Source organism: Hemiscyllium ocellatum, chromosome 36 (assembly GCF_020745735.1).
Source record: "Hemiscyllium ocellatum isolate sHemOce1 chromosome 36, sHemOce1.pat.X.cur, whole genome shotgun sequence".
NCBI classification, from domain to species: domain Eukaryota; kingdom Metazoa; phylum Chordata; class Chondrichthyes; order Orectolobiformes; family Hemiscylliidae; genus Hemiscyllium; species Hemiscyllium ocellatum.
Genome location: NC_083436.1, coordinates 28416084 through 28438058, shown reverse-complemented (window position 1 = coordinate 28438058; position 21975 = coordinate 28416084). Strand labels below are relative to the sequence as shown.

Genomic DNA, 21975 nt, shown 5'->3' with positions numbered 1-21975 from the left:
CAGGGGATTTAGAGGGGATTGGAGCAAAGTCTTTTCATCCAGAGGGGTCAAGAATCTAGAATCCACTGACTGGAGGGTATTTGAGACGGGAAACCTCACAATATTTAAAAAGTACTTGGATGAGCACTTGAGATATCATAACATTCAAGGTATGGGCCAAGTGTTGGAAATTGGAACTAGTGTAGATTTGGAGTAGGCTTTGTCAGTGCAGACTAGATGGGCCAGAGGGTCTCTTCTATACTATATGATTTCTTTAAGGTCCCAGCTGAAGATATGGCTGCCAATGGAGACACAGAATTGGAGAAGAGAGATGATTATAAGGTTGGAGAAAATTACAGAGGCAGGAAAGGGTGGATTTGTTTACAATCATCATAATCATTTTTAAAATGAGGCGTTGACGGACTTGAACCAATATAGTTTAGAAAGTTCAGGGATGTTGAATAAATGGGAGTTGGTCTGGAGATATGAGTAGAGAAGTTTTAATGAGTTCAGGCTTATGGAGGATGGAAGATGAGAGGCCATCCAGAAATAGTCAAATTTAGAGTTAACAAAGGCATGGAAGAAGGTTTCAGCAGCAGGTGATATGAGTTTGGGGAACTAACGGGTCATGTTACAGCAGTATTGTAAGCAATTTTGGAGGCAGGATGGACATTTATTTGAATGTTTGACTTGCAGTCAAGTATGACCCACAGGCTTGGAATGGTCTCATTCAGCTTCAGTCATCCTCTGAGCAGCAGAATCAGGTCGATGGCTAATGAACAGTGACCTGGCTGTGACCAAAGACAATAGCTTTCATTGCTTTGAGACAGGCAGGTGATAGTCTAGTGTTATTATTATCACCGGGCTAGTAACTCAGACATCTGGGTAATGCTCTGGGGACCTGAGTTCAAATCCCATCATGGCAGATATTTTTAAAAGATATCTGATTGTGAAACTGTTGTTGCTCGCAGGCAAATCCATCTGGTTCATTCTGTCTTTTAGGGAAGGAAACTGCTGTCCTTATCTGGTCTGGCCAATGTGTGAGTCTAGACCTACACAATACGATTGATTCTTAACTACCCTCTGGGTAGTTAGGGATGGGAATGCTGTGAATTAACTTTAAAAAAAAAGTTGGAGGTAAATTTTGCTGAACCAGTTGTGACTGTTATACATAGCAGTGTTGTAACTTAGAGAGTGTAGATGGGTTGAAAACTTCGAGGTGAGATAGAGTGAGTGTTGTTGATTTACATTTGGAATTTGACATTATCTTTTGATTGATTCAATAGACTATTTCTGTGAGGTCTATCCACTTTTACGTCAGCTTCTTTTGTACGTTGGTGACAGACTTGCTTCATCACCAGAGAAGCCAAGAGAGGCAGATTCCTGGAGTTTGCTGCAGTGCAGCAGTTAGCATATATATTACATTTTCAAAATACCCTTTTACCCTGCCTTGTCTGGTGCAAACAATTGTGATGGAATAGTTGAAATAATGATACTCAAACTTGAACATTCTGACTTACTGCAAAGTACAATTTAGTCAAATTTTTTTCCATTTGCCTCTTAATTACCTCTGTCTTCAATCTCGGAACAGTCAGTAATTGGGTTCAGATGACTTTTAAACATTTCTAATGTCTTTAAGGATCTTTACCTTCTATTCTGCTTTATCACCTCAGCTGTTTGAATTTAATTTACAAGCGCAGTTTTCAGTTCCCATCAATTGTACGTTCTTGTACCTAATCATACGATAACCCACAGCTACGCTAATGTACTGCCCTCAGGAGATTGGTTTCAAGCAGAGCATATCTATCTTAGGTGATTGAAAACACTGGGGTTAATCCCCTATTCTGCTTCATTCAACCTCTAAAAGTAATAATCATGTTCCTGTATAAGAATGTACTCCTCAAAATGGCTTCCCATGCAAAACGCTTCTATTTGAGCACTGGTTTAAAATGAATGATTTATATACAGTAAAGGACCTAGGAAATGTTGCCTCAAGGTCATTTAAATGGATTTGCAGAAGCGTTTTGAGTGAAGTGTTGAAATCAGGACATGACTACCAAATAAGGCAGTACAAAACAGATAAGAATCAAGACTAGTCACAAAAAGTCTCCCTCCTTTTTCATCTATTCTCCCCAATATTTACACAAAATGGTGTTACGAGTGCAGGTAGAACATTAATAATTAAATACAAGTCACTGTTTTAAAACATTTATTTTCTTGTGCTATGCTTTGCACTGGATCCATTGATAGCCACTACATGCTAATTTTCAGGCGGAGAAATATCAACTGCACTAATGATTTCTGTCACTCCTTTCGGAATGGTTCAATCCTTTTTCATTTGTTGCTCACAAGTACAGCATGAGGCCCGAACTAAAATTAAAACTTGTTTTTGATTTATGAAATTACAGGAACCCCTCGGGCATGAATTTGATAAGGATCCCAACAGAAAAAAAATCTTCCGTTTTCTAACTTTGACCTTTTGTATTGGTCCTCCTTTTAAAAACTTAATTGCAAAGATTTTGGTTAATGTTCTGTTAGTGTTTCAGGCTATATTCCTGCATTTTTAAACTTGTCCTTTTCATAAAAGTAAACTTTGTGAAGATCCTACATTTCAATATCTGTAGCAAATTACACATTAAAAAAAGAAAATGTTATTCAGATCCATTAGATATTCTTGTGAGCTTCCTAAATGGTTGTAGTTTTCAAGAAGTAAATTTAACAAGTATTAGGTAAATAGAAAAATTTAATGGCTTCAGAGCTTTCTTTTTATATATTAGTATTAACATTATCTAGAGAATCTGATCTTTCTAAGGGGACAGTGCTACAGATCTCAAAAGCAAATACTTTACCTTAAATTATGTCAGTAATTCTTTTTCTGCTGAAGTTATAGAATCATAGAACCATAGAGATATACAGACCCTTCGGTCCAAATTGTCCATGCTGACCAGATATCCTAAATAAATCTAGTCCCATTTGCTAGCATTTGGCCCAAATCCCTCTAAATCCTTCCTATTCATATATCCATCTAGGTGCCTTTTAAATATTGTAATTGTATCACCTCACCACCTCCTCTAACAGCCCATGAAAATGTTGCCCCTTGGTTCCACTCTCACCTTAAACCTATGCCCTCTAGTTCTGGACTCCCCCACCCTGGTCTATTTACTCTATTTATACCCCTCATGAGTTTTTTAAACTTCTACAAGGTGATTCCTCAGCCTCCGATGCTCCGGGAAAAATAGCCCCAGTGTTTCAGCCTCTCCCTATAGCTCAAACCCTCCAACCCTGGAAACATCCTTGTAAATCTTTTCTAAATTCTTTCAAGCTTCACAACATCCTTCCTATGTCAGGGAGACCAGAATTGTACATAATATTCCAATAGTGGCCTAACCAATGTCCTGTATAGTCACAACATGCCCTCTTAAGTCCTATGTTCAATGCACTGACCAATAAAGGCAAGCATACCAAATGTTTTCTTCACTATCCTATTTACCTGTGACTCCATTTTCAAGGAGCTATGAACCTGCACTCCATGGTCTCTTTGTTTAGCACCACTCCCCAGGACATCATGATTAAGTGTATAATTTGTGCCCTGATTTGCCTTTCCAAAATGCTAAGTTACCCACTATCTGCCACTTTTCAGCCCATTGGCTCACCTGATCATGATCCCATGGTACTCTGAGGTAACCTTCTTGGCTGTCGACTACGCCACCAATTTTAGGGTCATCTACAAATTTACTAACTATACCTCCTATGTTCGCATCTAAATAATTTATATAAATGATGAAAAGCAATAGACCCAGCATCGATTCTTGTGGCACACCACTGGTCACAGTTCTCCAGTCTGAAAAGCAATCCTCCACCACCACGTTCTGTCTTCTACCTTCGAGCCAGGTCTGAATCCAAATGGCTAGTTCTCCCTCCTATCCATGTTATCTAACCTTACTAACCAGTCTATCATGAGGAACCTTGTCGAACGCCTTATTGAAGTCCTTATAGACCACATCCATTGTACTACCCTCATCAATCCTCTTTGTTACTTCCTCAAAAAACTCAGTCACGTTTGTGGGACACATTTTCCCATGCACAAAACCATGATGACTATCCCTAATCAGACCTTGCCTTTCCAAGTACATGTAAATTCTGTCTCTCAGGATTCCCTCCAAGAACATGCCCACCACTGATATTGGGTTCACTGGTCTATAGTTCCCTGGTTTTACCTTACCACCTTTCTTAAATAATGGCACCATGTTAGCCAACTTCCAGTCTTCCAGGCACTTCGCCTGTGTCTACTGATGATACAAATATCTCAGCAAGAGGCCCAGCAATCACTTCTCTAGCTTCCCAAAGAGTTCTAGGGTACACCTGATCAGGTGAGGATTTATCCACCTTTATGAGTTTGAAGACGTCCAACACTTCCTCCTTTTTAATTTGGATATTTTTCAAGATGTCACTATTGCTCCACGTTTCCTTTCTTCCAAATGCTCGACCACACTAAACACTAACGCAAAATATCATTTAGTATCTTCCCCATTTCCTGCGTCTATTCTCTTCCTAGTAACTCTTTTGTCCTTAATGTATGTCTGGAGTCATAGAGTCATAGAGATGTACAGCATGGAAACAGACCCTTCGGTCCAACCCGTCCATGCCGAACAGATATCCCAACCCAATCAAGTCCCACTTGCCAGCGCCCAGCCCATATCCCTCCAAACCCTTCCTATTCATATACCCATCCAAATGCCTCTTAAATGTTGCAATTGTACCAACTTCCACCACATCCTCTGGCAGCTCATTCCATACATGTACCACCCTCTGCGTGAAAAAGTTGCCCCTTAGGTCTCTTTTATATCTTTCCCCTCTCACCCTAAACCTATGCCCTCTAGTTCTGGACTCCCCAACCCCAGGGAAAAGACTTTGTCTATTTATCCTATCCATGCCCCTCATAATTTTGTAAATCTCTATAAGGTCACTGCTCAGCCTCCGAAGCTCCAGGGAAAACAGCCCTAGCCTGTTCAGTTTCTCCCTCTATGTCAGATCCTCCAACCCTGGCAACATCCTTGTAAATCTTTTCTGACCCTTTCAAGTTTCACTACATATTTCTGATAGGAAGGAGACCAGAATTGCATGCAATATTCCAACAGTGGCCTAACCAATGTCCTGTACAGCCGCAACATGACCATCCAACTCCTGTAAAAAATGAGGTCTGCAGATGCTGGAGATCACAGCTGCAAATGTGTTGCTGGTCAAAGCACAGCAGGCCAGGCAGCATCTCAGGAATAGAGAATTCGACGTTTCGAGCATAAGCCCTTCATCAGGGCTTATGCTCGAAACGTCGAATTCTCTATTCCTGAGATGCTGCCTGGCCTGCTGTGCTTTGACCAGCAACACATTTGCAGCTCCAACTCCTGTACTCAATACTCTGACCAATAAAGGAAAGCATACCAAACGCCTTCTTCACTATCCTATCTACCTGCGACTCCACTTTCAAGGAGCTATGAACCTGCACTCCAAGGTCTCTTTATTCAGCAACACTCCCTAGGACCGTATCATTAAGTGTATAAGTCCGGCTAAGATTTGCTTTTCCAAAATGAATCCCTTTGAATTCTCCTTAACCCTATTTGCCAAAGCTTTCTTGTGTCCCCTTTTTGCCCTCCTGATTTCCCTCAAGGCTTCGATTCCAGCCTCTGGCGACTGTCTGTGTGGAGTTTTCACCGTCTCCCCGTGTCTGCATTGGTTTCCTCTGTGTGTTCCGGTTTCCTCCACAATCCAAAGATGTGTAGGTTTGGTGGATTGTCATGCTCAATTGCCCACAGTGTTTAGGGGTATTTAGGTTAGGTGGATTGGTCATGCTAAACTGCCCACAGTGTTCAGGGGTATGTAGGTTAGGTGCATTAGTCAGAGGTAAATATAGGGTTGGGAAATGGATCTGGGCAGGTTACTCTTCAGAGGGTCGGTGTGGACTTATGGGGCCAAAGGCCCTGTTTCCACTCTGTAGAGATTCTATGATTCTATACGCCTACTCCCTTTATACTCTACTAAGGATTCACTTGATTTCTGTTGTCTATACCTGACATATGCTTCTTTCTTATTCTTGACCAAAACCTCAATTACTCTAGTCATCCAGGATTCTACACTTAGCAGCCTTGCATTTCACCCTAATGGGAATATATTGTTTCTAGACTCTCGGCATCTCATTTTTGAAGGCTTCCCATTTTCTAGCCATTGTTTTACCTGTGAACATTCACTTCCAATCAACCTTTGAAAGTTCTTGCCTAATACCTTCAAAATTAGCCTTCCTCCAATTTAGAACTTCAACCTTTAGATCCAATCTATTCTTTTCCATCGCTACTTTAAAACTAATACAATTATACTCACTGGCCACGAAGTGCACCCCCACTAACACCTCAGTTACCTGCTCTGCCTTATTTCCAAAGAGTAGATCAAGTTTTGCACCTTCTCCAGTAGGTACATCCACATACTGAATCCAAAGATTTTCTCATACACACCTAACAAATTCCTCTCCATCCAGGCCCAGTCCCAGTAGACTTATGGTAGTCCCAGTCTATGTTTGGAAAGTAAAAGTCCCCTACCATAACTACCGTATTATTCATTCAGATAACTGAGATCTCCTTACAAATTTGTTTCTCAATTTCCCCCTGGCTACTGCGGGTCAATAGTACAATCCCAAAAAGATGATCATCCCTTTCTTATTTCTCAGTTCCACCTAAGTATTGCCAGGAATATCCTCCGTTAGTACAGCTGTAATGTTATCCCTAATCAAAAACACCACATCCCCTTCTCTCTCAGCCCCCACTTTTCTATCATTCTTATAGCATCTATAGCCTGGAGCATTAAGCTGCCTGTCCTGTCCATTCCTGAGCCACGTCTTTGAAATTGCTATGATATCCCAGTCCCATGTTCCTAACCATGCCCTGAGTTAATCTGCCTTCCCTGTTAGGCCTCTTGCATTGAAATAAATGCAGTTTAATTTATCAGTCACACCTTGTTCTCTGCTTTGTTCTTGCCTGCCTTGACTGCTTGACTCATAGAGCATTGAACATTACAGCACAGTACAGACCCTTTGGCCCTCAATGTTGCATCAACCTGTGAAACCAATCTAAAGCCCATCTAACCTACAATATCCAATGACTATTTAAATGCTCATTTAAGTTGGTGAGTCCACTACTGTTGCAGACAGGGCATTCCACACCCCTACCACTCTCTGAGTAAAGAAACTACCTCTGACGTTTGTCCTATATCTACCACCCCTCACTCTAAAGCTATGTCCCCTTGTATTAGCCATCACCATCCGAGGAAAAAGGCTCTCACTGTCCATCCTGTCTAACCATCTTGTATGTCTCAATTACGTCACCTCTCAACCTTCTCTCCAATGAAAGCAGCCTCAAGTCCCTCAGCCTTTCTTCGTAAGACCTTCCCTCTGTACCAGGCAACATCCTGGTAAATCTCCTTTGAACCCTTTCCAAAGCCTCCACATTCATCCTATACCACTGTGACCAGAACTGTATGCAATATTCCAAATGTGGCCACACCAGAGTACAGCTGCAGTATTACCTCATGGCTCCAAAACTCAATCCCTCTACCAATAAAAGCTAACACACTATATGCCTTCTTATCAACCCTCTCGACCTGTGTGGCAAATTTCAGTGATCTATGTACATGGACACCAAGATCTCTCTGCTCATCTACACTACCAAGAACCTTACCATTAGCCCAGGACTCTTTATTCCTTTTGCTCCTTCCAAAGTGAATCACCTCACACTTTTCCCCATTAAATTCCACTTGCTCCTTTTCCCAACTGTAACAGTTTCAGACTAATCGCTTTCCCCACTATCTCCCCAGGACTCCCACACCCCTCTCTATGTTTTTACACCTTTAAAGTTTAACATAGAACATAGAACATAGAAAAGTACAGCACAGAACAGGCCCTTTGGCCCACGATGTTGTGCTGAGAATTAATCCTAATGTAAAATAAAATACTTTAACCTACTTACCCCTCAATTCACTGCTATCCATGTGCGTGTCCAGCAGTCGCTTAAATGTTCCTAATGACTCTGCTTTCACCACCACCGCTGGCAACGCATTCCATGCATTCACAACTCTCTCAGACGTCCCCTCCAAACCTTTCTCCTAATATCTTAAAACTTTGACTCTTCGTGCCAGTCAGTCCTGCCCTGGGGAAAAGTCTCTGGCTATTGACTATATCTATTCCTCTTATTATCTTGTATATCTCGATCAGGTCACCTCCCTTTCTCCTTCTCTACAGAGAGAAACGTCCAAGCTTATTCAACCTCTCTTCATAAGGCAAGCCCTCCAGTCTAGACAGAACCCTGGTAAACCTTCTTTGCAACCTCTCCAAAGCCTCTGTATCTTTTCTGTAGTACGGCAACCAGAACTAGACACAATATTCCAAGTGTTGTCTCATCAGGGACTTGTAGAGCTGTAGCAAAACCTTGCGATTCTTAAACTCGATCCCCCTGTTAATGAAAGCCAAAGAACCATATGTTTCCTTAACAACCCTATCTACTTGGGTGGCAACTTTGAGAGATGTATGTACATGAACACCAAGCTCTCTCTGTTCCTCCACACTGCCAAGAATCCTGTCATTAATTCTATATTCAGCATTCAAGTTTGACCTTCCAAAATGTATCACTTCACATTTATCCAAGTTGAACCCCATTTGCCATTTCTCAGCCCGGCTCTGCATCCTGTCTAACCTCAGTAACAAAATATAATAATAAAAAAAACACTCTACTCACTTTTGTAGATTTACAAAAGAAAACCAGTAAGGTTATACTTTATCATACAGAATTCACACCAAATAAAATCATGGTCTCTTATTCTCCTAAATCACTGAAATTTTGTCAGACAAGCTATCCATGGATGTCTTAAGTACAACTTTACATTGGCTTCTTTAGATTAGATTAGATTAGATTATTTACAGTGTGGAAACAGGCCCTTCAGCCCGACAAGTCGGCATGGTGGCACAGTGGTTAGCACTGTTGCCTCACGGCGCCAGAGACCTGGGTTCAATTCCTGCCTCAGGCGACTGACTGTGTGGAGTTTGCACATTCTCCCTGTGTCTGCGTGGGTTTCCTCCAGGTGCTCCGGTTTCCTCCCACAGCCCAAAAATGTGCAGGTTAGGTGAATTGGCCATGCTAAATTGCCCGTAGTGTCAGGTGAAGGGGTAAATGTAGGGGAATAAGTCTGGGTGGGTGCGTGTCGGTGTGGACTTGTTGGGCCGAAGGGCCTGTTTCCACACTGTATGTAATCTAATCTAAAGAAGCCAATGTAAAGTTTTATTAAATCCACCAATGGACCAGAGTGCTCACCTTTGCTTCTGAAGCTATAAAGCCTCCCAGGATCTGTATTCCTGAAATTCCTGAACATCAAAATGGATAGAAACCTCCAAGTTGAGAATGCATTGTCCAATGTGGCAAAGTAACTCCCTTGTTGCCTGCAAATCCTAATTTATCTTTTTCAACAATTCTTTGCAAGTTTAACTACTGACCGCTGTTCTGCCAACATGTTTCTTTCCAATATTGTGGCTGAAAATGTTACATTTCTTCCCTTTGTTTTTGCAGAGAATTTCCTTTTTAAATTCAAATTGTTTGTTTGCTTTTGAAGGGCATGTTCACATCACTGATTTCAACATAGCAACAGTGGTGAAGGACTCTGAAAAAGCCACATCAATGGCTGGGACCAAGCCATACATGGGTAAGCAACATTACAATCAATACTTAATTTTTATAAGTACTAAGTAATAAAGGTAATGAATTAGAAGTAATATCAAAATGGCAAGTCCAGGGTTTTCAGGAGATTTGAAAGTAAAAGATATCAATATAATTTTAAAAAAACATTATTATGACTAGCATCTTCCCTGGTTATTGAAAACTGATAAAATGGTTCTCAGAAAATGCTGATTTAAGCCAAAATATTGCTATGACTTTTTAGGAGATTTTAAATTGATTTTTTAGAAGAAAGATATAATAGAAAAGATCTTAAAAGTATAATTTTATGCTGATTAATTTTTAAAGTAAAGCGTACCGGGAATAATACTCTTCAGCACAGTAATGTTGGCTTAATGACCCCTGGCTCTGATGGATCATAGTCATAGAGTCATAGAGATGTACAGCATGGAAACAGACCCTTCGGTCCAACCCGTCCATGCCGACCAGATATCCCAACCCAATCTCATCCCACCTGCCAGCATGTGGCCCATATTCCTCCAAACCCTTCCTATTCATATATCCATTCAAATGACATTTAAATGTTGCAATTTTACTAGCCTCCACCACTTCCTCTGGCAGCTCATTCCATACACGTTTCACCCTCTGCGTGAAAAGGTTACCTGTTAGGTCTCTTTTATATCTTTCCCCTCTCACCCTAAACCTATGCCGTCTAGTTCTGTACTCCCCGACCCCTGGAAAAAGACTTTGTCTATTTATCCTATCTATGCCCCTCATAATTTTGTAAACCTCGATAAGGTCATCCCTTAGCCTCCAAAGCTCCAGGGGGAGCAGCCCTAGCCTGTTCATGCCTTCGAAAATTACAATACAAAAGATATCCTGATTCCAAACTGAGCCAAATAACCAGTGGGGCAGAAACAGAGAAGGAGGAAAAGTGGGAGAGAGATTTAATAGCCAGGAAACCTGAAAATATGAAAAAATAACAAAGTGATGGAGAAACCCAGTAGTTCTGGTAGCATTTGTGGACAGAGAAGCAAAGTTAATATTTTGTGTCCAATAGGCAAATGTACACTTGCTATAGTCCTATGAAATCATAGGGCTGCTCTCTCATTAGAAAGAGAGAGATGACTGGTGCTGGATAACCTGAGGGTCACCACATCTCAGGCAAGGCAGGATGTTGAGAAGAAGAGTCCTTCATGGTTACCTCAGCTGGTGCAGGAATTAGACTGACACTGTAGGTCCAGCCAAATGAGATAACATATACAGTCTTTAACAAGATCGCCTCTCATTTTGCTAAACTTCACTGAGTGAAGGCACAAAATGCTCAATGTCTCGTCAGATGGTAATCCTTCTATTCGCACAATCAATCAAATGAATTTTCTCTTGTCTGCCCCTAGTGCCAGTAGATCAGAGGATCAATACTGTCAACAGTATTCCAGGTGTATTTAAGTACTGTCTTGCGTAGTTTTAGCACAACCTCCCTGATTTTATACTGCATTCTCTTTCAAGTAAAGACCAACATTCCTTTTGCCTTTCCTATTACCTGCTGAACTTCAATACTTACTTCTTGGGTTTTAGGCATGGGGAATTTTAAATCCTTCTGTGCTGCACCTTTCTGCAGCCTTTCTCTATTTCAATAATATTCCGATCCTCTATTCCTCCAAACAAAGTGCACAGCCTCACATTTTCCCACATTATATTCCAACTGCCAAGTCATCAATATTGATTGTAAATAAATGTGGTTCGAGCACTGATCCTGGAGACATTCCCCATTACTTGTAGTTTGCCAACCTAAAACTGCTGCCCTTATCCCAACTCTCTGCCTTCTATTTGTTAGCCAATCCTCTATCCATGCTAATGGACTATCTTGAGCTCTTAATAAGTGGCCTAATATCTGATACTTATCAAATGCTATATGGAAATCCAAATATATTTCATCCACGGCTTACCTTGCATCAATTCTATTTGTCACCACATCAAAGAATTATAATGAATTTGTCAGGCCTGCGTTCCCCTCATAGAGCAATGCTGACTCTGCCTACTTATATTATGTATTTCTTAATGCTTTGCTGTAACATTCTTTGACATAGACACTTCTCCAGAATCTAAGCAACTACCATCTCTGTAGCTACTTCATTTAAATTCTAGGATGGATCCTGTCAAGTCAAGGGGACTTATCAATCATTTAACATTGAAATAGTCAAGCCCAGTAGTAATAACGGCATGGATGGGGAAGAAAGAGAAAGAGTGAAGAAGTTCAGAGCTGAAAAGAAAGACAAAAAAAATTTGGAAGAATTAGGTAGAAAAAAATGTTGAAACCGAAATTTAAGGAGGGAATTGTAATGAGTGAAATCTATTTTGTAACTGATTTCTGATTTTGTGGTGGGATATGTGTACCATGTATAGAATCAAGGATATAATTGTTCCAAGGTATTTTTAATATTTGCAAAAGGTATCTGCCAGGCATAAGTACTGCAAAATCATAAACATATTTCTAAAGAATGAGCTGTTGCTTGTGTTATTAATAGGGTTTATTGACCAGCCTGGTAACTTCAGAAATTTATTATAACATAGAGTCATAGAGATGTACAGCATGGAAACAAACCCTTCAGTCCAACTCGTCCATGCCCACCAGATGTCTTAAATTAGTCTTATCTCATTTGCCGGCACTTGGCCCATATCTCTCTAAACCCTTCCTATTCATATAGTCATTCAGATGCCTTTTAAGTTTTGTAACTGTACCAGCCTCCACCAATTCCTCTGACAGTTCATTCCATACATGTATGACCCACTGAATAAGAAAGTTACCCCTTACGTCCCTTTTCAATCTTTCCCCTCTTCACCTTACACCCACGCCCTCTAGTTTTGGACTCCCCAACCCTGGGGAAAGAATCTTGAGTATTCACCCTATCCATGCCCCTCATGATTTTATAAACCTATAAGGTCACCCCCTCAGCCTCCGACGCTCCAGGGAAAATAACCCCAGCCTATTCAGCCTTTCCCTATAGCTCAAAGCCTCCAGCTCTGGCAACATCCTTGTAAATCTTTTCTGAACCTTTCCAGTTTTACAACATCTATCCTATGGGGGAGAGAACAGAAATGCATGCAGTATTCCAATTGTGGCCTAACCAATGCCCTGGACAGCCGCAACATGACTTCCCAACTCCTATACTCACTGTACTGAGCAATAAGGGCAAGGATACCAAACACCTTCTTTACTACCCTGTCTACCTGCAACCTTACTTTCAAGGGACTATGAACCTGCACTCCAGGGCCTCTTTGGAACCATAAGGGTAGTTAAATAAGTAGGTTAGGCAGACCAACGTCCACGGTGTTACTGAGCGTCCTCATCCAGACTCAGGGAATTATCCCTCCGCACTGCACTATCAGTTTAATATAGAGTTGTGAGAGTCACAAAAGGTATCATTTAGCTGAACTGCTTTAATTACAAATTGATTATTTTATTCACACGCTTTGAAATCAAAATGTTTCAGTTCCATTTCACTTTGAAATAAATTACTCGACTACCAAACTTGCAAGTTTTCTGAATGAAATATAGTTGCTTTATTTCCTAATTAAATGATAGGTAGTATTTAAGACAGTGGCAAATGAAAAGAGGCTGAAGGTAGATTAGATCACAGAAAGGATAAAGATAACCCATAATTCATGAGGATCTCCACAGTTAGATAATTCATTTCTGATATCTCATCTGTTGGTAAATGTTGAAATTCTTTGCCAGAGACATATCCTGTTTCTTGCAAGCTGGTGTAATTATATGTTCCCTCAACTAGAAACTTGCAAAGTATTTAACATTGAATTACATCCCATTTACTATCTTAGCAAACATCATTAGTGCAGATCAATTTAAAAACTGCAATGTAGTATAAAACTGTGAAAAAAGTTAAATATCTGGATAATGGCAAACAGTCACAGGGGCCAGGCTTGATTTTTTAAAGGCAATCATACAGTTAAGAATATTAGACATTCACCATTAAAATAAAATGATTGGGAATTCAATGGCAGTGATCTAAAATGGAAATGAAGTCAAACTGTTCTGTGCCCTGAAGCCAATCCACATGCTAAGTGTGTGCTAATGGGTAGTTATTTTCTGAGTTACCATTGATGAACTTTCACTGATCCTTCCCATGTTCCCAGGTTAATGTACAGCTGAGTATTTTGCTGAGGTTTGTAAACATACATGAGGGCCAGCATACAAATTTTATCATGTTTGTCTTCCAGTCTAATTTGCTATAACGATGCTGACTGTGAAAGTGGTATTGACTGTAATTGTAATTGTGTGTCATGCTCTAGTACAGATCACAGTCGAAGAAATTGATAGAACAACACATCGACATTGATAAAAATGAAGCATCAGTCCTAGTTGCATTAAGCTGGCTGTGTTGGAGGAAAGAAGCAGCCACAAAGGAAAGTTGACAAGGTCCAAGCTGATAAACTCTTTCACTCACATTATCATGTTGCAGCTGTGCACAGTATTCAGCCGTCAAGATGATGGCATTGGACCTTCCCCCCGCACCCCTGCCTCCATCTCCTTCTGGAATGCCCATTTTCAAAGAAAATCTGGAAGGACAGGTCAAGTTGTTTGATGAGCTCCATTTCCCGGGTTCTGCACTCTATGGGTTGTACCTAAGGTTAACACTGAGACTGCTACTGTTGGAAGACAATTAGTGAAACCTCAGCGAAAGATGCTTATCAAATTGCCCAAATATAGTTGGTTCTTAAATTGCAAGGACTTGCCTGTGCTGAAGTGCAGTGAACTGACATATTTCATCCTCCATTATGCCCTCTTATTTCTATCTGTGGTGTGTGGATCTCTGAGGACTGTGCGTGGTATTGACCTCCGAAACCGGACATCAATACGTCGGTTTGCTGATTGGCAAGTATGGAATCTCAGAGAATGTTCATTCCAATGTTCAAGTTTATAAAATCTAGATGATATGACAGCAAGACTGGCCTTATAGCACCTAAAGAGATGGCAAGGCATTTAAAAAAGGACACAAGACCTGAAAGAAAAACTCCAAACCTTTTTAAATTCTGGACCAAAGCATTAGTATTAGCAGAGAGTGTGGGTGCTTCTGTTGGAATTTGAATGAAAAAACTTGCAGCCAACCCAGATCTATCAACACCTTTTGCCAATGTGGTATGGTTAAGAGTTGGGAAGCTGGCACAGTGGTGATGTTAGGGACTAGTAATCCAGAAACCTAGACTAATGCTCATGAAACCTGAGCTCAAATTCCACTACAACAATAAGAAAAGTTAATTAACTATTCAGTTGTCAGGGCTCACCATCAGAAATGGGCAATAAATGTGCGTCTTGCCAGTGGCACTCACTACCCAAGAATTATTTTGTTTTAAAAACGAAAGAAAAGGTCCACATCATGACCAGATGTGAATCTGGACCCTCTTCCCAGCTAGGAATAACATTTATGCTAATGTCTTTGTGCGAGAAGAAATTTAAGTTTTAAAATTATCATTCTCTGCTGCTGCTTCCCCTGCAGCACTAATGGATCCAGAATTGTTTCTGATACTCAATTTCAAATTCACCTGCCCATTATTTTAATAGAAGAACATGCTGCAAACATGTATCTCAGAGGTTTCAAGAACATTGTAGTATCAAATGTTGCAAGTACAAGATCGCGGAGTAGCCGTAAATTAAAAAAAACTTCAAATTGATCTTTGACTATTTTGGGAAATGAATTGCAGTGCATTTTAACTTTATATTCTTTCACTGCTCAAATGTGTTGGCCCTTAGGAAAGAAAGTTAACTACAATTAATTTTAGGCAAACACTTTAAAATATTGAATTGATGCAACTGTTGAAAATAAATTGTATGTTTCAAAGCAGTTACTAAATTCAATAAAACTGGTTATCAGTCAAAAATGATACAACAGGCGAAGGCTTTTGCATCTATCTCATTTGTTTTCTTGGTTTTACTTCGCATCCTTTACTTTTCTTTTCTCATAAATCACTTTCTTTTAAGTGATAGCCCATGTTGCAATAATTCAATTGTGATCGGACATTTCAAGTCTCTATGGAAAGCTTCCTTTTAGCATTTCCTGTAATTCGGAGGTTTCCTCTGGATATCAGTGACCCTGAACACAGGGTTGTTTGATTTCTATTAATAAAATCATCAAACAGTTTAGTACTCTCAGTCGTGAATATCTGCTGAGAAACAGGCAGGATTGGATGGTTGATCTACCTTTGCCTGAGCTCTTTCAGATAGCTGACCAAGTTCACCCGGCTCCATGCTAAAAGACATCTCTGCTTTTTGCCTGGTCCATTTCAGCATTAGCAACAATCATGACTAGCCCATTTCTCCATTAACAACAATCTGTGACCAGCCCATTTCTCATTTGTGACAATCTATGTTTGGCCAGTTTTCAGCCTCCGCAATCCTCATGAGAACTGAAAGATTCCAATAGCAACTTCTTCTGGACTTAGTTATTCTCATGGAAATTGGGCTTTGTTCCAGTGTTCAGTTCTGAAGAGGAGACATTCGGCCTGAAACCTTGACTCTGCTGTCTCTCCAAGATGCTGCCAGATCTGCTAAGATTTTCCAGCAATTTTTTTTTTGATTGTTCCACTATATTTGCTCTTTATCTTCCAGCTACCGAATCAATAAACTCCTTTTAATACCATCTGCTTAAAACATTGTAACAAGTCCCTAATGTAGCACATTACAAGATACAATATGAATGTATTAAAAAATTACACAGCCTTCCTTTTCACTATGTTCACTATGGTATGTTGGAGAAAAGACTGGGTCAGTAAAGTATAACATACATTTTGATTCCATCTACGTAGTTCTTGGTTTCTTGAGTTTTTACAATCCAATCCCATAATATTAACACCAAGGCCACAGTGATTGGGAAGCTTTTTAATTCCCCCATTGACCATCAGTTGTCTTTCAATGTCTCTATCTTTTTGATTTGTATCTATACTTTTTAGCATTGAATAGTCTAGTATTTCTCCTCATTCAGTCCATGCTTTGCTATAGTCTCTCAATTTAATATTGAAGCTATTGATACAATCTCATTATTCTAAGTCAGGATGCACCTGGCCCTGTAGATGTGTCCAAAACTTAGATCGATAGTGAAATGTAGGATCATGCAGAGTATCCATGGCATTATACTTTGAGCAGGAGGGTTTAAATGAAATTAAAGCTATACAAAGAACATTTGGCTGAGGAAAACAACGCAAGTGCAATGACAGATCTGTCAGTGGAAAGCATCATCACACGGGGAGGTTTCAGTCACTGAGCCAAGTTCCAGCGAAGCCAGGTTATCAATGTCCTTACTCGTAATAAGACTGCACATGGCAAAAATCATTACCAAAAGGACAAAATCTGAAATCCTTTGGAAATACTCCAAAGGCTAATAGCAAGCCATTGGCATTCTTTGCTAAAGATGAAAGGAGTAGAGGATAAAAAGGTAGTAGTCAAGTAGGAAGGGACGTTGAACGACAGATGAAACAACAACTTGACCTTTGACCACTCGTTTAGCTGTCAAAGTGAAGGTTATGCTGTTATGTGAGATGTTTATTTTTTCAAACACTACCTCTACTTCACTGCAGTGTGTCTACAAAGTAAATAAAAGTAAAACGTGGGAGCAAAATTAAAACAGCAGAGAAATTACTATGACACCTCGTAAGTGCTTAACGGCCAGTAGGGAAAATGAAAACAGACGTTGTAGAACTTACTTTATTGTTATTATTATTTTTTGTAGTGCTCTTTTCATCCAGTTCTTGTATGAAGCAGATCCCTGAGCTACCCTGCACATGTCCTGGATAGTAAAATAATACTCACTCAGTGGTATCATGGCTGGAAAATGACATGGACTGTACTATGGCTTCTACATCTTTTCATGAAAGTTCAAACCATTTCTGGTTGGAGATCCTTGTATTTTCAGGCCAATCAAAATTACCAAACAGAGCTCTGATCCACAATTCAGATTCCTCTTCCTTCTATAATTGAAACAAGAGAAACTCAGCAGATCTGACAGCATTCAGAAAGTGAATGTACTATAGTCAAGTTTGCAGATGACACAAAATAGATGGAGGGCAAGTGATGAGGATTACACAGAGTCTGAGAGGGATATAGATAAATTAAGCGAGTGGGCAAAAACTTGGCAGATGGAATATAATGTGGGAAAATATGAGATTATGGAAGAATGAAGGAGCTGAATACTACTTAAATGGAGAAAGACTGCAGAAAGCTATAGAACCGTGGGAAATGGGAGTCTTTGCGCATATAATCACAAAATGCTACCAATCCAAGTTCAAAAGAGAAGACAAATTAGAAGCGGACTTTATTTTAAATGCAGTGGAGTGTAAAGGTAGGAAGATTTTGCTAAAACCATGCAAGGCAGTAGCTAGACCATAGCTGGAATACTATGAACAGTTTAGGGCCCTTTATCAAACGAAAGTTATACTGGCTGTGGAGGCAGTCCAGACAGCTACCATTTATGAAGGGATTGTCTTAGATAAGAGGTTCAGTAGGTCAGGGCCCATACTGATTGGAATTTAGAAGAATGAAAGAAGATCTTATTGAAACATACAAGATTCTTAGGATAGATGTTTTTTTTAAAAAGAAGGGCTGTTTCCCCTTGTGGGAGAATCTAGGAGCAGAGTGCATAATCTAAGAATTTTTCTTTTCTTCATTGGTGGGATACAGATGTCACAGGCTAGCTAGCAATTATTGCCCCTCTCTAGTTGGCCACCTGAGCATTGGTGATGGTGAGCTGACATCTAGAACCACTGCAGTCCACCTGCTGAGAGTTGATCCATGATGCCATTAGGGAGGGAATTCCAGGATTTTGACCCAGTGACAGTGAAGGAACAGCAATATATTTCCAAATAAGAGTGGTGAGTGGTTTGGAAGAGAACTTGAAGGTGGTGGTGTTTCCATATATCTGCTGCCCTTGTCCTTCTGGATGGAAGTGGTCATGAGTTTGGAAGGTGCTGTCTGAGGATCTTCAGTGTTTTTCTACAGTGCATTTTGTAGATAATACATGCTGTGTATTGGTGATGGAGGGATTGGATACCTGTGATATGGTATCAATCAAGCGGGCTGCTTCATCCTGGATGGTGTCAAGTTTCTTGAGTGATGTTGGGGCTGCACTCATCCAGGCAAATAAGGAACAGTCCATCACACTTCTGACTTGTGCCTTATAGATGGTGGACAGTCTTTAGGGAGTCAGGAGATGAGTGACTCGCCACAGTATTCCCAGCCTTTGATCTGCTTTTGTAGCCATTGTGTTTATATGATGACTCTAGTTGAGTGTCTGATCAATGGCAACCCCCAGTTGTGGTGGGGAATTCATTGATTGTAACACTATTGAATGTTAAGGGGTAGTGGTTAGATTGTCTCTTGTTGGTAATAGTCACAACCTGGCATTTATGTGGCGTGAATGTTGCTTGCCACCTGTCAGTCCAAGCCTGGATATCGCCCAAATCTTTTTGCATTTGAACATGGACAGCTTCTGTATCTGAAGAGTCGTGAATGTTGCTGAACATTGTGCTATCATCAGTGAACATCCCCACTTTTGATTTCATGATGGAGGAAAGGCTCTTACAGGTTGAGCCTGGGACACTACCATGAGGAACTCCTGCAGAGAAGTCCTGGAGCTGAGATGACTGACCTCCAACAACCATGACCATCTTCCTTTGTGCCAGGTATGACTCTAACCGGTAAAGAGTTTGCCCCCAATACCGATTTATTCCAGTTTTGCTCGGGCTCCTTGATGTCACACTCAGTCAAATGCAGCCTTGACGTAAAGGGCTGCCATTCCCACTTCGCCTCTGGAATTCAGCTCTTTAGTCCAGGTATGAACTAAGGCTGTAATGAGCTCAGGAGCTGAGTAGCCCTGGTGGAACCCAAACTGGGTGTCACTGAGTAGGTTATTGCTGAGCAGGTGCTGCTTGATAGCACTGTTGATGACAACTTCCATCACTTTACTGATGATCAAGAGTAGACTGATGGGGTGGTAATTAGCTGGTTAGATTTCTCTTTTTTATGCACAAGACATACTTAGGCAAGTTTCCACATTGCCGGGTAAATGCCAGTGTTGTAACTGTACTGGACGAGCTTGGCCATTGGAGCAGCAAGTTCTGGAGCACAGGTCTTCAGTACTACTGCCAGAATAATGTCAGGCCCCATAGCCTCTGCAGTATCCAGTGTCTCCAACTATTCCTTGATATTGCATGAAGTGAATCAAATTGGCTGAAGATTGGTATTTATATTGCTGGGACACAGATGAAGAGGAATTTCTTCTCTCAGAAGGTTGTGATTCTGTGCAGTTCTTTACTGCAGAAGGTTACCATGATGAAATCATCAAGTATAATCAAGATTGAGATAGAAGGACTTGCAATCAGTAAGGGAGTCAAGGTTATAGTGAAATGGCAGGAACGTGGAGTTGAGGATTATCAGATCAACGATGACCTCATTGAATGGCAGAGAAAACTCTAAGGACTGAAGGATCTAATTCTGCTTCTATGTCATATATGAACTTATTAAGTTTGTATTTCTAAAACAATTACACTCCTTTGCTTGTGTGTTGTTAGATAATAAATAATTAATATCTTAAGATATTTGGAGTATCTCCTTTGGTGTATATCTGATCACAAATTCTTGTTTACACTTCTGATCCTATTTTTTTCAAGTGCTTTCAGATGTTTTACTTCATCTATACCTGGAGTTTTCCTTGTTACATATCAACTTCACAATATTCTTTATCTTTTATATCATCATGTTTTGCACTTTGTTTGCCTCTCTGTCTTGAGGATTCCTTTGATTTGGACTATCGTACAATTCACTTGCATGTTCTGTTTATCTTTCTGCTGCTGCATCTGTTTCAAACAATGCTTTCAAATCAACTTCGTCTTTTATGCTTCAGTTGTTAACCCTTCCTATCTGTCAAAGACAACTGAGGTTTTAGAATTCTGAAACCTCAGAAATCTTTCGCCTAAATTAATAAAATATTATTTTATGACAGTCAGCTAGACTCAGCAATGGGATCAACTATTTTTGATAATAACCATATTTGAACCTGTAATTGCTACTTATCTCCACCAGATAAATCCTTCGCTTCTTTCCTTGTTCCATTCCTTTGCCTTGCACCATAATCTGTCTTACCATTAAATCACTCCTACCTTCCATTCAGTCATAAGCTTTCCCTTTCATTCTTTCTCGTGTCACCTTCCCTTGAGTCCCTATCCCATACCACTGCCTCTGTACCTCATACTTTTCAAATTTTTTCCAGCTCTGATGAAGGCCCAGAGACCTGAAAATGTAACATTTTTCCTCTCACCAAATGTCCGGCCTGCTGAGTATTTCCTGCAGTTTCTTCTAGATTTGAGATTTGTAGCAGCTACAGCATTTTGTTGTACAATAGAAGGAGTGGGGCAACACAAACAATTCAACAGTGAAGAGAAACTGCACTTAACAATGTCTGATGTAATGTCATCTGAAGAGTAGTTATCGTGACTCAGATTTTTATTCCTGATCAAGTGGGACATTTCTCAGCTCTGTAAATCTAACCTGCAAGAAAATAGTCCAGAAGCTGGGAGTTTTGTTTGGGGAGGTGGAATTGTCTGGGAGCTGGGCTGGATGACCCTGGAACAAGTGTGAAGGATTTTGGGTGTGGAGGCAGAGAGGGCAAAAGGTGTACCCTGATGCTCCAGAATTGCAGTAAACTTTTTTAAAAAAGCATAAAACATCCTCCATCCTTCACATCTCACCACCCTCAGCTCTGCATACACTCCCATGACCCTGCTATACCATCTCCTTGTTTCCCCCATGTTCCTACATTCCCTCCATACAACCCCATGACTCCTCGTAATCTCAATGTCAGCCTATGCCCTTCAACAATCCCAGAAACCCTCATATATGCTAATCTATGTCTCTTGACCCTTTTATTTAAAAAAATTAAATGGCTGGGGTTTTAAATGCCTTGACAATCTCAGAGTTCCTTTTGACAGTTGTCTTTGACTATTCGTTTTGATAATTTGGATAGTTCAGAGAGTTTGACAGTTTGAGTTTGTGCAATTTCTCCACACATTCATGTCTATTTCTACAATGCTATGGGGCACCTTATCTTTTCCTAAACATACTTGACCTCTGCCCAAGGGTGCCTAAGGGACATGCCCAAAGGAGGGCTATACCTCTCCAAAAAGGTTCTCTGCTGTTATGTAAGCAGAAGTCTGGGTCTTCTGAGGGGGCTTACGTAATCTAGTATATGCAAGGGTCTAGTCTAGCTAAAAAAATTTATATGTAATA

General features: G+C 40.4%; 1 protein-coding gene across 1 annotated transcript in view; it reads left to right on the top strand.

Annotated features, from left to right (window-relative positions):
• The window catches only part of LOC132833359 (serine/threonine-protein kinase 32B-like), a 196396-nt gene that overhangs the window by 108883 nt on the left and 65538 nt on the right, over positions 1-21975 (top strand). Inside the window, exon 4 of the mRNA XM_060851571.1 lies at positions 9622-9711. Within this exon, the coding sequence (XP_060707554.1) occupies positions 9622-9711 (90 nt within the window). The remainder of the gene's footprint in view (positions 1-9621; positions 9712-21975) is intronic.